Genomic DNA, 17940 nt, shown 5'->3' with positions numbered 1-17940 from the left:
TTACAAACAAGACAAACGTATAATGCAGAACGATAGTTTATACTTTAAGTAATCATTAGTTAGAAACCAGACAAGTCATTATTGATTGTAGTAGATGCAAATGTTCAAAGAAGTATTGTCTATACCTGCAACGTTCCCTTGATATTTCCTGCCGATTATTGACCTTGAGCTTGACCTTGCGTGTGTCCTCGACATAAGAAGAGTAGTACGAAGATAATCGTGTCGAACGAGCCCTGACCTAACCTATTCTAGGCTATGTCTCTGTTCTTTATATACAGACAAAGCCTAGGAGAGGCTAAATCAAGTTACTCTGTCCCGTGGAAACGAACATCACATCCTCATCTCGTAAGTATTTTGCTACGCGAATTTTCCTTATGTACTTTTTCGTGTTATGTCATATTTGAAATAAATTCTTTTATGAAAATAACCTCTCAGGTATATTTTCCTTTTTTAGATTTGATCACTTTGTTTTTAAATTCAATTATACCAATTATTATTTCGTTTTCCACGCGATTGGCTATAAAGGAAAAGTCAATCTTGTTGGCATACGCAGATTTTTCGAGGGACCTCTTTTTACAACAGTGCCCCGGACGGCACAAAGAAAGCGTGTCATGCCTAAAAATACGCGAGGCACGCAGGTAGATGTGAAGAGGTCGTAGGGACTGGGAGGGAATAAAAAAAAAGGCAAAGGAATTGCACAAGAGCAGCGATTTGGTATTCAAATCGTTAGGCATGTTCCCGCCTCTCTCGCAACACAGGTCCTCCTCCCGTAGCAATAATACGAAGGCCTCCTTCGTTTAAATGTTTTCACTTCTTGTTCTTCTTCTACCTCCACGTTCTCTATCCTTTGCCCCTCCCTCCTGTCTCTTAACGTTCTCTTCTCCAGCCGTCTCTTAACGTTCAATCTCTTTTCCCCTTGTCGCACTTTTTACTCAATCACCTTGCATTAATCTGCATAGAATTATCGTTTCATTTTATGTAATTTTTTTATAATGCAACAAATAAACCAAAGTCATTATTCTTCGGTTGTCCAAGTTGTTAATTGATACGGAGAACAAGAAGAAGAGAGGCAACAATATCGAATCTATCGGAGCACTTTCAGCAATGCTTTTGTACGACTTCAACATTCGCAGGAAGAATTCGATCAACTAATCAATTCGCACTGATATCGAATTACTCGTTCACTTTCAGAGAGAAATGTCCTCGAGAAACTTCAATGCGAGAACCAAGCAGAGGCGTGGAGACTTCAACGACCGCACGTGCAATGTCCGACTAGCGCGGTCACACGAAGTCGGGACCATCGAGGGAGGTTGGTTATTTCGTATTTCCGAATGTTTCACTTTCTCCTGTGGCATCCGCGCGCTATGAAATGAAGCTGTTCCACATCACCGTCTCTGAGAAATAAATGAAACACCGTCTATGTCGACGTTTCGTCACGGCTACGACCTGCACAGTCGCTCAACCGGATCCTGAACGTTCACCAGAAGAAAAGCTTTCTTATTTATCTGGAACTGGAGTTCTTTGTATCGTTTCACACCGTATAAACTCGTAAATATTAAACGCGTCGACTGCACTGCACTCGTGGCAAAGCTGTTGCGCACTCTCAGTGTCCACGCAAAGTCGTCAATGGAACGGAATTGGTAATAATTTCCCACTTGGGTGGACATCACGCTGATTAATATTCGCAAATGTATTTTATTCGTTGTAGGATCTTTCCGACGATCCTGGCTTTTCCCGCGTGTCATCGCACATTGCACTGGTACTAGCCGCGTCACAGACAGTCACACGAAACGGAAAGAAAGACAGTCATCGGTATGCTGACCGAAAGAAGTCTGCCAATAAGTCGGAAAAGACAGTGAAAACTCACGTGTCTCTCGAAAGGTAAAGTGCAAGGAAGCGGCTAACGAAAACGGTGATTGGTATACGTGGCACCGGATTGGCCGGTGCGGTGGCATACCTTGACGACACGCACAGTGTGTGCGCACATCGGCAACCTGTGCACCCACTAACCACTAACCGCCGAACCACGGGAGGCCAAGGTGTGCGCGCGCCAGGATAATATATGTATCTACGTGCGTTAACCACGTGAGAGCGGCCAGCATCTTTCCACAGGGCCTCTCTGGTGGGGACTTAACCTATGGACTGCTCTTTGTCTCCGTCTTTCTCTCGCATAAACCTTGAATCCTCGGAAAATCGCTGGAACTTTAATATATCAGTGAATTTCAATGCAACCGCTGCGCTGCGCCAGTTACATGATTTTCTTCTGTTCGATAAATTTTTTTAATCGATCAACGTTCAATGTTTTGCTGGAAGAAAAGTTAAAAAGGTTTTTCCTCGTTTCTTAACTATTTCTCTATCTGTATATTTCTCTTTTTTTTTTTTTTTTTTAGAATTACATTGTCCGGAGAGGAACAATGCGCTAACGGAAACAAAGGACAACGGTGTCCACAAATTATAGGCCTTGTTTCAATCTGTTCGATCTATAAACGGAGATTTCGTAGCAAGACCCAACCGTGACGATGTCGTAGACATACATATTTGTTTCGGCATAGTACGTTTCCTCGCGCAGTTAGCATCGCTTTTTATCTTCATCATTGCACTGTCATTTACTTGGCATGGTAGTTAGCGTCGGTGTCTTGTTTGCCAAGGTAGGCGCTTACTTTTTTATTCGCCACCCCGTAGACGGCGAGTTCTCACTCAACATTCCCGGCAATCTCTGATCGACGAGTTTTTATGAAGGTCGTACGAACTACGTGAGCCTACCCACTTACCCAGCTGCATCGCTAATGTACATGTTTATGCTATTTGTGGCCGTTTCAGATGCGCGAAAAATGCATGCACATTATGCGCAAGTTATATGTAACATAAAACAACAATAACTTAAAGGCGTTAATGATTTTATCAATTTCTTACGGTATCGATGCGCCGTGTGTTCGCAATTTTCGTTTAGGGTATTCAGAGAATAGATTTTAAAGCTGCGAAGGAAATCGAAATTTCACGCAAAATAGAGATAAACAGAAAATTAGACAAGACATAGCTCGTGCGACCCTCCCTTAATAATTGTCAGTGATCCATAAGTTCTTTTAGGACTACAGAAATCTTTAAATGAGTTCTCCATACAGGAATTCTGTGAATTCTTCGTAAAACATCAATTTCCATAACAATTGCACGAGACATTGATTAATCTATAGAACAAGATCAATTGGATGGTCATATTTCTTCCGAAACATAGAAACTGTTTTATCCTCTTGCATATAGTACCAGCCTGCAGTCATCGTGAGACTTTATTTCGCAATTGGTGTTCAGTATTCCGAATTCTCATTTGCAACTTGGAAGATTAAGATGGCGGCGGACTACGGTAATTTATTAACTAGTCCGGCAAGTCAAACCTGTTGGTTCCCTGCCGATATGTTTTGCTTCTTGTGTCTGAACGCGAAGTACTGGTGTCCTTTGATATGTTTCTACAGAAAATTGTCTCTTAATTCCTTATTTTCTATTTTCCTTCGTTTACATCAACGCTCAAGTTACCGTTGATCATTAATTTTACAAAAATATCACCTAAAAGATATCAATTTTATTACAGGATATTCATACGAGATGTCCCATGATTCGAATCTTCGCCCAGTTTAAGCCTGGCTGAGAGTGCCAGGATTTTTCTATTGTACGATACACAGCGTAATCGTCACATTTTTACTAATCTTTATTTCTCCAATTTTAAAATAATAATTTTCACATTCTTTTCTATTCGCTGTAGATTAACGATATTATATTCCAGAGATTACCAATCAAGAAACTCGCAGGAAACACGATACCAACCGTGTGGAATAATACCAATATCCATCGGTACATCTTTACATAGAAGTATGATTAAAAGGAAGATCTTAACGTCAAAAGTTGGAAGCAGGTTGTAAAATGTGCTGCAGCGCATATGGTTTTTCTTAAGTGATTGTTATTCGACTCGCGTCCCCTCGCGATACATGTCTTCTAATATTGCAAAGACTACACGATATAATTTCCAGACGTTTATTTGGATTCCATGGATTCTTCCGTTGTGCTCTCGGCTCTTAACGGTTCGATATTATGCCGGTACTGTGATTCGCAATGGCGATCAGCCAGTGGGTAGGAAATTCTCCAGCAGTGACGTAAAAAGGTAGTGCCCGGGGGCATTTCTTTAACACGGCGCCACCCATATAAAGCCCTCCTTTTGTGATCGTACGAATCAAAACAGGCTGTCTTATCTTTTAATTCCTACATTTTTATCCGTTTGATTTATTATCGCGTACTATTCTTTCATAGCTCTTTAGTTTAATACCTAGAGATATTAATCTAGTAACAGCATCGACGCTTAATCGATGTATGTCTGAAAGTCTGCTGTGTATGCAGATGACCCTGACATTTATGCTGATGCATTTCACTTGTGTCGTGTGTATGCTGAACATTAACTGTTGCTCACATCGACGTAGTCAGCTTGCTTGGCTCGCATGGCTTCTAAATGAGTTTGTCTCTTGTATAATATTGCTTGCTTAATTTCAATACGATCCACAAATGCAACGTTTTTATTCTCTTCGTCACGTTACATATCGTATACGATACAAGTAATCACGACACAAGCGAAGAGGAAGCAATATGATTTAAAAATAGTGTTTCGTATTTGATAAGGACGCTATAGGAATCGAACGATTCCCTTTGTTGCTGATGTATTCGTGTTTGCGTATCTCTATCAGTGTATTGACATTACCGCGACGAAAACGAACAAGAAAACCTGTTTAACGTACAAATATTGAGCAGCTACTAGATTCCTCTTACGCTTCGTGTAACAGTCGTGACAGTAACGCGAAAAGGCATGAATATTAATCGAGAAATTTGCCGAATGCCTGAACCTCGTTTCACGACAACTTATATATATATATCATGCTGTAATTATCGCAATTTATTCTCGACTCGAGACGAGCCAAGTATACGGATGTTTTAATTTCAATTGATGTTCTTCTTAACATCAGAAAATGTTCTGTCAAATCCAATTCCATTCGGTGTGCAGAATTTTCTAATAATTCCTTCTTCGACTCGAATAGGAAATAAACTTTTCGTTGTATTGGTTATAGTAAAATGTATTTCAAAACTACACCTAAGGCATAATCTTCCGTCGGAAGATAAGATTATACTACTAAAAATAAATTGTACATGCGAAGCATATAATACCAAAAATTCTGCGATAGCCTACGGTACCAAGATTTTATTAAGATTGGCGCCTTAAGGAATGCAAGTTTAACGGATCATCGTCGACCAGCCTTCTGCTTCTTCTTCTTCGTCTTTGCCGTTTCCTTTCTCCTCGACAAGATCCTCTTCGATCCATTTGCTCGCACTTGCGTGTTGATACACACCGATGCAAACTCTTTTACATATCGGGCACAAAAATCATCATTTTAACAAATGAAATGCAATTACTATTGCTAGAAGGTGGTCGTGTTGTGGACAACTTATTGGTTGAAAGATTAGTTTGAAATTTGCACTTATTGCTATTGTTATTCGATACTTGTGTATAGCGTTGTGTATATTGGTAAAAACATAAATATGATAAAATAATATGACACGATAAAATGGCAAAACAATTCAATAAAAAGTTAGCGATAGATTTTGGCGATAATTTATTTTGTAAGTTCATAAGTAAGTTCATATAAGTAATAATAAGTTCAGACTAATAGAGCGCATCGGTACTTGCAGATTGTAGAACTTCCTGGCCATTGATTGTATTATAATACTGAGACTTTCGAATATCGTACATGAAGTGTGAAGATGTTCAAGCTTGAAGGACGTTTACCAACAAGGACATTTACTCTTTTGAATCTTTCATGGTGATTTAAAATGGTGAGAAACGCATATAGACATTTACATGGATACGTATCTCCAATTATTCGACATTACTATGTAAATTCTAACTTCTTCTGTTATTGTTTCGCTTTTCTGCTTTTTGTTCGTATTTAATGCAATGCTTAATTTTCAGAGAATTAAGCGTTTCATCGGTAGAAATGAATTTAGAGATTTTCAATATTAATATTAGAAAATCCTTTCGTTATTTGTATCAAGTAGATTTATTCAGGAATTCCTAGTAAAGTTGATCGCAGCTCGCAGCTCTTGCGAGTTCATAAACGTGGGCGTGAACTTTTCAATAAAGCCAGTCTCGTTCGGATACTTGAACGCGTGTATCGGGATCAATGACACGCCCGCAGATTCCCTGAGGTATCCTCTACGAGCTACGTAGAGGCATCCTGTAGAATTCCAACCACCTTCCTCGACTTCACAGCAGGACCTACTGGTTTCTATTTATATACCGCGCGAGACCTTGCAGCTTACAGCTTGCGCGCTTACGGACTCGGTTCCCGACCTGTGCAAACCGCTATCGCGACTCTATACTATCCTCGTATTAAACGATTATTTGCTTTTCTATATTCATGTAATGTATCTTGTTAATTGATTCGAATTTATATTAATTAACAAGATACATTATTATTCATACACTTGTACATGTACTTGCTGGACAATATCGACATGTTGAATGTTCAATTTACAATGAGAATAAAATTCCTTGTAAGATGCTACTAATATCGATATTTATACCAGTACTAGTCTCTTCTTTTCTAAGTTTTCGATATTCTTCGTACGAACAACTAGCGAACAAGATGGAGAAGTTATGTAGTATATACTTTTAAGGAATTCTAGTAGAAGATGGAAGTACGTAGCCAGACAAAATATGAGAAATAAATTGTGATAATGTATACAGTACTACAATAATTGATAGAGTGCCGCAATAATAATTTATTTTCTTGTCTGGTATTTAATTTATGATGTTTCTTGGAATTACTCATTATTAACGAAAAAATGAGAAAAACATAAATATTAAGTTTTTATTTATACTGTGTCAGTATACATTTTAGATTTTTTTTATAAGGATAAGGTGAAAGTATAAAGCAGCATATTATAACTATGTTTACATTTTACAACGAATAAATTTTCAAAATTTGGAATTTGATAATTACAATGATGCCATCTATCGTATGAATTGTTTACTATCGTGTGTATATATATCGAATTGTTAACTGTCTTACCCAAATACTAACGTACCGTGTCTTTAAAAAGATATTTTGCAAGGAATAACGAGAAATATGGGTGACAGAATAGCAGAAATCTTTAATTCTTTTCAGTCTTACCTAGTCAACGAAGAAATATTGCGTGAAGTATATCCTAATAATATTTTACTAATATTGAAATTATGTGACAAGATAACGTAAATGCTAAATAATTGTACTACTACTTTAAACAAATTTTATTCCTATTGATTAATTCATAGTTATAAACAAAATGGATTATTTCTTTTTAAATACATGTTTATCCTTATGTTCATTCTGTACATGTTTTAGGTTACGATCATTAACCCCTTTTTTGTTGTTTACCATTTTAAATTTTTTGAAATAACGAATTTTAAAATTAATTAAGGACATACTATGTATAAAAAATGGTTAAAATTCTTTTTATGCTAAAGGAAATCCGTGCTATTGTAAGAGAACTTGAAAAGAACTCCAGGGACATTTTGGTGATATTGCAAAACATACATAATGAAGATAACTTTAAAGAAAACTCAAGTATGTGTGTTTAATGAATCACGAAATTATCAAAGTAGTTATTATTTTTTTATTTGCAGTTTTACAGGAATATTGTACAAAATCAAGAGCATTGTTTGAAGATGTACGTAAGAACTATACAAGACTTGCAGATGCCGTGCCAAAAAACCAGTATTACAAATATCATGATCAATGGCGTTTTGTCACGCAAAAATTATGTTTCTTAGCATCTTTAATAATATATTTAGAAATTAAAGTTCTACTTAGCAAAGACACTGCTGCAGAAATGTTAGGAGGTATGTAATTGTTTAAAGAAATTTCTTTCATTTATTTGTATCTAATATATTTCGATACTGTACATGTAGTTAGTAATGATAGAGAGGATGGTTTCCATTTGGACTTAGAAGACTACCTAATGGGACTATTACAATTGTCTACAGAATTGGTAAGCATATTGTATAACACATCTGTTGCAATTACTTATTTGAATATTATATTTCAGAGTCGTTTTGCTATAAATAGTGTCACTAGTGGTGATTATAATCGACCTATAGAAATAGCACGATTTATAAATGATCTAAGTGCAGGCTTTAGACTCTTAAATTTGAAAAATGATGCTCTAAGAAAACGTTTTGATGGCTTAAAATATGCGGCTAAAAAGGTAGAAGAAGTGGTTTATGATCTCAGTATACGAGGTTTGAAACCAAATTCAGCTACTGAAGATACAAAGTAATTATTTTTAAAAAATATTTCCTATAAGTAACATACTGTCATACATAATAAATTATTGGATCAGCTGTTTTTTTATTTATAAATTATAATAATTATCTACATTTATGTTAATTTTGTATTGAATCAAAATATATAAAAATTTAATACAAAATTCTATGTATAGTTAAATACTTAAGTTATTAATTCAAGTACTTAATAACCATCTTGTAAATTTGTTATATTTTGCAATTTTGCACTTTTAATATATCTTTGATAATTTTAAACAAAATATTTTGTTACATCTTTAGCACGATTTATACCTGAGATATGTGGTGTAATGATAACCTGCATAAAAATATTTCCTATTATTTTCTAATATATTAGTAAAAGAAAATTGGATTTAGTTTTAATTAATGTATGTACGTATGTAATTACTTGTGTTAATGTTCACAATTTACTTTCTTTTGGCAATGGTTCTTCTGTAAAAACATCTAAAATAGTTCTTGAAATCCATTGTTGCTCAAGTGCATTTAATAAATCTATCGCTTTAATTATTTTACCTCAACCTATATTGATAAGAACATTGCCATGATTTTTACAATTCTGTAATATATTTCTGTTTAACAAACCTAAAATACTAGATGTAGGTGGTAAAACATTAATAATATAATCACAATTTGTGAGTATTTCAGACAAATGTGCAATTGTTCTATGTTCATCAAGATAATTTAAGTTCTCTTTAAGTGGTGTTCTCGTCACTTCCCATATGGTGGCTCCAAACATTTTTAATTTTTTTGCAACTTCAAAAATTAAAAATATTTTTATATAAAGTTAACTAGTATTTATACCACTAATAACAAAAAACACTTCGTAATATAATTACTTGTCTTCCCAATATTTCCTAAACGTAGAATACTCCAAACAAATCACAAATAAGTCTGTGATCAGAAATTTTCCCATCTGTTATCCACTCTTTATCTTTTTGATTTTGATATTGCTGTCTCTGATCACATTCAAAAATAAAAATATGTGCAATTACATACTCGGACATAGCTGAAGCTAGACTTTTGTCTGAGAAATTGCAACTGCATAATTTTTATCTTTTTATCTCAGATTTGAAGCTAGTGATTTGATACCAGCCCATGTTGTTTGTGTCCATTTTATAGATGGTAACTTATCTGTATATGGTAAAAGCAAATTACAATCAGCTACAACTGTATCTGCTCTTTGTAATTTTGACAGTGTATCAAATTTATCTGAAAGAAAAAAAAGACGAGTTTGTAAGTCTATGAAGAGACATGTTCATATTGTATAATTAATGTTTCTAAGAATAAAAACACGAGAAAATGTTATCTTTAAGTCTTCTGCAATAAAAGATTAAGAAATTATTACGCGTAAGTTGTAAGATATATTAGAAAAATGCATTGAAAATTTAAATTGGGTGGATTTTCCGCCAATATCTGAAACCCAAATGCGCAAATACAGTACTCAGCATATCGTAGTAGTAGTGCGTTTTAACACGTGCTTGCTGCGAAAAGGTCTCTTGAGCTGAAAAATTACGAGCTCTACGGGTATGAAAGAAAGTGTATGTCAAAAGTAATATCTGGCAAAATATCAAATATTGTTAAGTTTGGAAGTTGAACTCAAAGATGGTAAGATAACCTAGGAATCGCAGAAAGAATTGCAATACTCTGCGTCATGTCGATACGCGGGAATATGATTTAACTTCAACCAAAGATTCCTTCAATTAAATAAAATATTCTACGATCAACCATCGCTATAACTGATTTCAAATTAATGGAATTAATATCTAACTTTAGATTTGTTGCTTCGACATGTTGCACCAATACATCTAACCTAAGTTTCCGTTCAAACGAAAGATATTAACACTTATACTTTTTTATTTACATTTTCCATTTTATTTCTACTTTATTAGTCTCCACAATATAATAGTAATATTATTGTTAAAATTTTTCGAACTCGATTTTCCGTTTACATTACATGAGGAAATTACAATAGCGAAAATATCTTTTTGTGTTACTAAAAGTTGGAATGTATTAGAAAGATATCTATCTTATCTAAGTTAAATTAAAATGTGCTTCATTTTAATATCGAAATTGTAAATAAAAAGAATAAACAATATCATCTAATAATATCAACTAATTTCCAATTCTTGCACTCCGTGAAAGATTTAAAATTTAAAATATCCTCGCATACGCGACGCGTGCGCAAATTAAAGTCACTTAAAATACAAAACATAAATGTATGTAAATACTATCATGATATCAGAAAGTATAATTAAGTCTTATCACCATTAATTTTTCTAAGTTACTATCAAATATATAAATGTAAATCTTGCAATTAATTCCATTTTTTTTTTTAATCTATGTTTTCATAACGCGATGAAAAAATGTCAACCTTAGTACTGTTAAAAAATACACATATAAAATTTTTTGCTGTAAACCTGTAACCGAATATTTATTCATGTTTACTTTTTAACGATACCATATAATTAAAAAGTCTTTGATTTGTTTTTATGAAATATAGAGTGATAGGTTAAGAAAGCCTTAAAAATTTCGGCGCCACCAGACAATTATAAGTCGCATAAACGAGATATACATTTCTGGAAACTATTAAAATGTATGTGTAGCATTTAATTCGGATATTATTATAGACTGACAAATATTTTGAAAGATATTTGATTCGATAGAGTTTTGAACACTCTGGTAAATCGAAGGGAGTGTGAACGAGGCTTATAACAAAGGGAAACGCGAAGCATCCAATAGACGCTCGTGAGTCGACCGGTGGCGGTAGCAAGCCGATTCCCGCGCGGCGCACGTCGCATCGCGGAACTGCTCGAGCTGAACGTGTTAAATGGCTGTGCGTCGGCCATGATGGCTTTGAGCAGGGACCGTGTCACGCAAACATGTTTTCGAAGTGATATATCTCGTTTGGTGACTGAGTGACCGTGTTCCAGCGCGATGGCCGGAGAACGATGAGGCCCTGAGCGCTCTCTGTGCCGGGTATTACGGCCGCAGGGCCCCTAACCAGGCCCAGTCAGGTTCACGTTCCTTAAGTCCGAGGCCCGAGCCGACCCGACTGGTCTCACGGTTCGACACCAGCCACCTCGGTTGTCAACACGCGAGCCAGCCGCCTCAGGATGAGCAAGCTGTCGTTCAGGGCCCGTGCCCTGGACGCTTCCAAGCCCATGCCGATTTATATGGCTGAGGAACTACCGGATCTGCCAGATTACTCGGCCATTAATCGTGCTGTGCCCCAAATGCCCAGCGGCATGGAAAAGGAGGAGGAATGTGTAAGTCGAACGTTCAACCTTCTTCCAGCATGTTTTCCCTGTCCGCCATCTTACTCTCATCTACATCTTCGTAAACAACCGATAGATGGCACCCTTCTTTATCATTATTATGTCTAGAAATTCCTTATTTTTATTGTTAAACGTAATTGATAAAAATATTTTATATGTTATTGTTGTTCCTCATACTTCTGTACACCTTCTTACGTCACTATTGACAGTTGTCAGCTTTGTATACTGAAGTAACGATGGAATCAAAATAGATGGTTTAACGTTGCTGTTCAACGTACAAGAATTTTTTAGTTTTCGGTTTTTCTAATTATTACATTCTTTTTATAGCATATTATGTTTAGTAATATAATTTTTGTATGATGATTGTTTCTTTCTGTTCCCAAATATGTAAACAATAAGCATTTAATAGTATGTTGTCATTATATACAATAATGGTATCTTATTGAAACAACGCTAATAATGTGTATCTACTGATATGTTGTGTAGTATGATCTTCATGTTATTTAGCTGTCTCTGCTTATACTTTATGTATTTTAAATATGTCATTTCCATTATTTTCTGCTTTATTCTTATTTTATCAATATATTCAATGTATTTGATTGACCTTCATTAAAATATATATTTAAATGCTATTTTACAAATATATATAACATATTATTAAATGTCATTGTACATTATAGATTTGTGCATAATATTTAAGTTTTCTTATTCCTCCTTATAGTAGCATATGAAAAAGCAAAAGTTTAAATAATTTTATATTTTATCAAATTTCATATTATTTATTGTACTAACTGTTTGTGTAGGAACATCACTTGCAAAGAGCAATATGCACAGGTCTGATCATTCCTACTCCTGAGGTAACTGATTTAACAGATGTGGAAGCTTATGATAAAATATACCCAGCTGACTATAGGCTACCTCGTCAACTTATACACATGCAACGTAAGAGAATATGATAAACAATTTTTAATATTTAATGATCAATATTATTGTATATATAACAGATTTAATAATTGTATGCATTTTTTCTGAAGCTTTTGCAATGGAACAAGATATTCCAGACTATGATATGGACTCAGAAGATGAAAAATGGGTTGCAGTACAAAGTCGTAAGATGGACTTAACTCCTCTTCAATTTGAAGAAATGATGGATCGTTTAGAGAAAAGTTCAGGACAAACTGTAGTCACTCTTAACGAAGCTAAAGCACTTCTGAAAGAGGATGATGATTTAATTGTTGCTGTGTTTGATTACTGGCTGAATAAGCGTCTTAAAACAGTAAGCTTTTACATTTTATATATCTAATGGTTAATAATTACTGATAAAATTTTATTAACATCGTTGTGCCCTTTCTCTGTCTCAGCAACATCCTCTTCTATTAACGGTTAAAACAGAACATCGGTTTGGTTCAGCTGCCAATAATCCTTATTTAGCGTTTAGACGTAGAACGGAAAAAATGCAAACGCGTAAACATCGTAAAAACGACGAAACTAGTTATGAAAAAATGCTGAAGCTCCGTAGGGATCTTAGTAGAGCAGTTACCCTTTTAGAAATGGTTAAAAGAAGAGAGAAAACCAAACGAGAACATTTACATCTTACAATTGAAGTATATGAAAAAAGGTATGGACACGATTTTCCAATTTCTTTATATTTCCCTCCCTATAGAATTAGATTTCGAATATTATATAATTAATGAACTTTACAGATATCAGGCACAAGACTTTAATGGACAAATATTGGCAGAAGTATCAGCGTTGAAGACACCAAGACCTGCTTTTGCTCCACTGTTCACGAATCAGTTTGGTGTTCATCAAAATTGGGCAAATAAAGTCTGTAGTAAAGTGAGTACCTTTTTAAGGTTCCATATTACTTTAGTATTAAAAAAGAAGTTCTACTAATGACAATATATTATTGTTTATTTTAGGATGATGTAGTACCCAGGAAAGAAAAAAGACAATATAAGAAGCGAAAGCATAAAACTGATAGCAGGGGAGGAAATTTGGAAGATAATGGTGTACGGGGTGGAACAGGTAGCGGAGGTGGTCGAGGAAGTCGGCCTGGTGTTCTTGGAAGCGGGCTGGACCCGCTAATAAGTTCAGACGAAGATAGTCCGCTCCCATCTCATTCACATTCTCAGCCCTCGGTTCCTTCAGATCGCGATGATGAAGACACTGCTGATGAGGGTCAATTCACTTTCCGACGAAATAGAAATAGCACTTATCTACCAGTGAGTGCAGCTAAGTTGTTCCAAATTTTTATTTTACGATTCGTTCTGACATAAACACACGTATACCGAATATTGTATGTATTTGAAACAGGACTATATATTGTTTAATTTTACACAAGCTGTTTAATGTATCATGGGTGTCAATGAAAATCGCTACGAATTATTTTAAAAGTGTGGAAATAGTCTTAAAGTTCTTTTTTTCAGGATTGTAGATATAGAGATTTTCTCTTTGCAGCCTGTATCAGGTGGATTTGGAAACTGGCCTTGGTGTGATAAAAGTGAAGGGGGCTTGGCTGATAAGAAGTATAGGTTTGCACTGACCAGTATCAGCAAACCAGTACCGAGATGTATTGGTTTCGCGCGGCGGCGAATTGGTCGGGGTGGCAGGTATGATATCTAAATATTTAGAAATAGCTATATAAAAGTGATATCTCTTAATATCGTTTAACATTATGTCACTTTCAGAGTAATATTGGATCGCTGTTCAACCGATATGGATGATATGTGGTCTTCTCTAGATTTTACAATACATCAACCAAAACGGGAACCAGTGGAATCTGATACAACTGCCACATCAACAATTCCAATCAAGAAGGAGTGGTATGTTAAATGACAAGACAAAGAAATTTGATCTTAGAATAAACGAACTAATTTATAAATTTATCTGTGATAAAGGTTACATTTCCGACCAAAGACTCCACCTGTGTCAGTGCATAGTCCAAGTGAAGAAAGTAGTGATACGGACTCAGATGTAGAGCCAACATTAACTCCATCGAAACCGCTTCCATACCCGTTCCCACCTGAAGCAACATCTATCTGTGTGGAAGTAGAGCCCGAGCGTGTAGGAGATGAACCACCTTTTACATCAGAATTCAATATCGCTGATTATTTCTCGGTGGATACGCTATCGGACTTTGATCTTGCTGTTGCGAGTATAACCGGTAGTGCGTGCATTAGTGGTCTATCGGATAATAACTCTAACGATATGCGGACAGACGAACTGGGTAGTTCACATTTTGTTGTGACTCCGCTACCTAGCAGTCTTTTGGCACAGCCTGCAACACAACAGAGTCGGCCTCAGTGCAGTGGTAGTGGTTTTAGTGTTGTAAATACTTCTACGAGTTCTACAGTCCCGTCGTCTTTCTCGTGTACAACCAACCAACCGACAACGTCGAGTGTAGTATCTACGCAATGCATAAGTGGTGCTACTGAGACACAGTCGAACCAGTCTAAACAGCAACAACATAGACAATTACCAAACAACAGCAATTCTGTTTCCATTCTGTCTAAATCCTTGACTAGTCCAACGAATAATAGGAATGGCGGTAGCTGTGGCAGTGGTAGTGCTGGAGTCAGAGTGTTTAGTGCAAGTACCACAACTAGTGGAACAATTACAAACTTTGGCAATGGACATCAAAATGGGCCATTGTCTCATATAAATAACTCTAATAATCTTTCAAATAGCACTCACGTTGTGAATAATCAGTCAACGATAGTTCTGCCACAAAAACATCCGCCGTCCACTTTGCTACCTGGCTTTATCACACAGAGCAAATTGGCGAGTCTCGCAAGGCAGCAACAACAGACGCAGAGTCAGGCGCAACAAATCCCAACGTCCGGGGAAATTACGCTTAATAGTAATAGGTAAGCATATCCATTGTTCAACTACATAAGTAGAAATCTAGTATCTTTGACTACTTTGAAAATATCTGTTATCAACGATTCCATAATTGATTATAGTGAAAATTTGGATATGAAGGTGGATGGAGTGGAAAATGCAACTTGCGATGGTAAACCACAGCAACAGCAGCTTGTACGGGCAAATAAAACAAATTCCTTAGCGATGGAAGTGACATGATGCCTGCTATCGGCACCCCTGTTGCCGCCAATACGTCACTGGGGGCTTCGCTAACTTTACCTTGCCTATGTCTGTCTACCTTCTGGAGACTGAACATACACTACGTGCTCGTTAATGCGAAATGCGGTACGGCTAGATTGCAGAAATACTCTGATCAGTTGCCTGTTACAGCGATGACAACGGAACAGTGTCAATTCCATTGCAAGTACCAAGTTGTTTTGACCATGAAATAGACTATAATTTATTTCTCTAAGTCGTTTGTTTCCTTGCAACTTGAACAGTCACAATTATTCGAGGCAGTCACAGTATTTCATTAAATCTTTATAAGGAGTAGTTCATTTCTTTTTGGTATATTAAATTTAGTATTAGTTTCAGACTGTTGTTATGTTTCTTCATTTCTTAATATAAATATCTTTTTAGATGTTAATAGATAAATATGAAAATAATATAATGTACATACTCTTTGTTTTCTGAAACAAAAAATAGTTTTGTTCAACGCAAGGGAACTTTTATATTTGACAAAATTATAGCCTCATTTTTATCAAAAACTTGGCAGAACTCCTTTCTCATTTTTTTACTCATATGCAAATGATACCATTGAAATATGTTTAATGAAGTTACTAAAATTATATCATAGGCTTTCTCAAACACAGCATTAATTATTTTTATTCCAGAAGTATTACAGAGAGATTTTTGTTTGAGTTTTCTTTTAGAAATTTTGCATGTTTGGAATACATATTCGTATTTTTGACAATTAGATAAATCTGAGAGAAGGTAATGACTAGTACACCATAAAATATTGTAAAAGCTAATTCTAAATTATATTATTTTGAAATATGAAATCTAAACTTTTGGCGGTATATTTCTGTGTGTACATTTATGATTGTAAATTTTATTTAAATGATATAAACTAGAGATAGAATAGATACCTCTTGTGAACAATGTATAGTAAACCTTTTATAAATAATCTTAATACATGTTGTTTTTTCGAAGCTCTTAATGAACTCAAATTAATTTGATTTACTGTGGATTTTTATGTTTATTTCAATACTGTATATACATACATTCAGTTTATATATGAGAAAGTATTCATCTTATTTCTTTACAAGTATGTTAAAATAGTAGTATGTTAAAAGCTTTCAGGCTGTGAAATAATGAAACTATTAACAGTAATAATCTTTATATTAGCACATAACAAAGGAGGTTCTAATTGTTTTATAGTTTTGAGGGCCACACATTTCTATTTCAGTAACATACTTTGAATTAATATAAATGTAAATATAAATTAATATTTATATTTATATATTTATATTTATATATAAATATTAATATATTTATATATTTATATTTATATATAAATATAAATCTTAATGTTGCGTTTGAGAAGCTTGTATCATGAAAATCTATATTACATTTTGACAAGTTCATGACACTATGGTTAGGGTTTATAATATCTACACAGAACATGTAAAAATTTTCGTCTTTCAATTTAGTAATTGCGAGTTGTGGAAATAAGAATAACGATTAATGAATTTATTTGCCATACAAAATATGAAAGAAACGATTTTTTCTGCATAATGATATATTAAATTTTATTAATTAGCTTGCAAGTAAATTGATTATTCTTTTTATACAAAAAATTGGCATACAGTGAAATTGTGTACTATTAATTTGTTAAGTACTTTATAGCAAGATTTAAGTAACAGTATTTGGGAAAATGGGTATATCTTATATATGTATATTCATACCAGTAGAATTCTTTACAAAAAATTGATACATTACATAAATATTAGAATAATAGCTGAGTCTGTGTTTAAGCTTTAAATAAGGGATTATCAGCTTCCTGCTTAAATCAAACATATAACGTCGTATCAATGAGTACTAATGCCATACAAAAATTTAGTTGTTTATGCAGACAAACAGTTTTTGAAATCTACTGGTATAATTATACGAAAATTGAGATTGAGGCATTTACTGGTACATAATCCATATACTTTGTTACATAATTTTGCAGATAAAAAGAAAAGTTTAATTATCACTAGATAAAACCAACATGAAAATGAAAATAGTTACTGAATCTGCGCACATTTTTATGCGCGTTATTCTCTTCCTCTTAGTCTTTCTGCATTATTGTCTCCCATTCCATGTAACTGTATATCGAGATACTACATTAAAATATAAGCATTGAATAAAAAAATAAGTTAGCAA

At 34.7% G+C, this 17940-nt stretch overlaps 2 protein-coding genes and 1 pseudogene across 3 annotated transcripts; 2 read left to right on the top strand and 1 right to left on the bottom strand.

Moving 5' to 3' along the window:
- Positions 1 to 5843: 5843 nt before the first annotated feature.
- LOC117204973 (translin) lies at positions 5844 to 8352 on the top strand. Of its 2 annotated transcripts, none has more exons than XM_033442931.1 (5): positions 5844 to 5865; positions 7538 to 7637; positions 7697 to 7912; positions 7982 to 8061; positions 8119 to 8352. In XM_033442931.1, exons 1-5 carry the CDS (start codon positions 5863 to 5865, stop codon positions 8347 to 8349), a joined length of 630 nt encoding a protein of 209 aa, XP_033298822.1. In that variant the 5' UTR covers positions 5844 to 5862; the 3' UTR covers positions 8350 to 8352. The 2 variants fall into 2 exon arrangements, with proteins under 2 accessions (XP_033298822.1, XP_033298813.1); XM_033442922.1 differs by lacking the exon at positions 5844 to 5865 and adding an exon at positions 7077 to 7232.
- Positions 8353 to 8464: 112 nt separating this feature from the next.
- On the bottom strand, positions 8465 to 10398 carry LOC117205027 (annotated as a pseudogene).
- A 716-nt stretch (positions 10399 to 11114) lies between these two features.
- On the top strand, positions 11115 to 16941 carry LOC117204847 (enhancer of polycomb homolog 1). The gene is made up of 10 exons (XM_033442648.1): positions 11115 to 11640; positions 12453 to 12591; positions 12684 to 12925; positions 13011 to 13267; positions 13353 to 13488; positions 13572 to 13874; positions 14110 to 14261; positions 14340 to 14474; positions 14550 to 15518; positions 15615 to 16941. Exons 1-10 carry the CDS (start codon positions 11488 to 11490, stop codon positions 15730 to 15732), a joined length of 2604 nt encoding a protein of 867 aa, XP_033298539.1. The 5' UTR covers positions 11115 to 11487; the 3' UTR covers positions 15733 to 16941.
- The last annotated feature ends 999 nt before the right edge of the window (positions 16942 to 17940 follow it).

This window comes from Bombus bifarius, unplaced genomic scaffold (assembly GCF_011952205.1).
Source record: "Bombus bifarius isolate JDL3187 unplaced genomic scaffold, Bbif_JDL3187 scf7180000007966, whole genome shotgun sequence".
NCBI classification, from domain to species: Eukaryota; Metazoa; Arthropoda; class Insecta; order Hymenoptera; family Apidae; genus Bombus; species Bombus bifarius.
This window is presented reverse-complemented; position numbering and strand designations above follow the sequence as displayed.

Excerpts from the sequence above, each read along its gene's own strand:
- LOC117204847 (XM_033442648.1), top strand. The coding sequence starts at position 11,488 with ATGAGCAAGCTGTCGTTCAGGGCCCGTGCCCTGGACGCTTCCAAGCCC. Across the intron at positions 13,875-14,109 it reads GAAATAGCACTTATCTACCA|CCTGTATCAGGTGGATTTGG; the intron begins GTGAGTGCAGCT and ends TTCTCTTTGCAG. Across the intron at positions 14,475-14,549 it reads ATTCCAATCAAGAAGGAGTG|GTTACATTTCCGACCAAAGA; the intron begins GTATGTTAAATG and ends TCTGTGATAAAG.
- LOC117204973 (XM_033442922.1), top strand. The coding sequence starts at position 7,161 with ATGGGTGACAGAATAGCAGAAATCTTTAATTCTTTTCAGTCTTACCTA. Across the intron at positions 7,638-7,696 it reads TAACTTTAAAGAAAACTCAA|TTTTACAGGAATATTGTACA; the intron begins GTATGTGTGTTT and ends TTTTATTTGCAG. Across the intron at positions 8,062-8,118 it reads TACAATTGTCTACAGAATTG|AGTCGTTTTGCTATAAATAG; the intron begins GTAAGCATATTG and ends ATTATATTTCAG.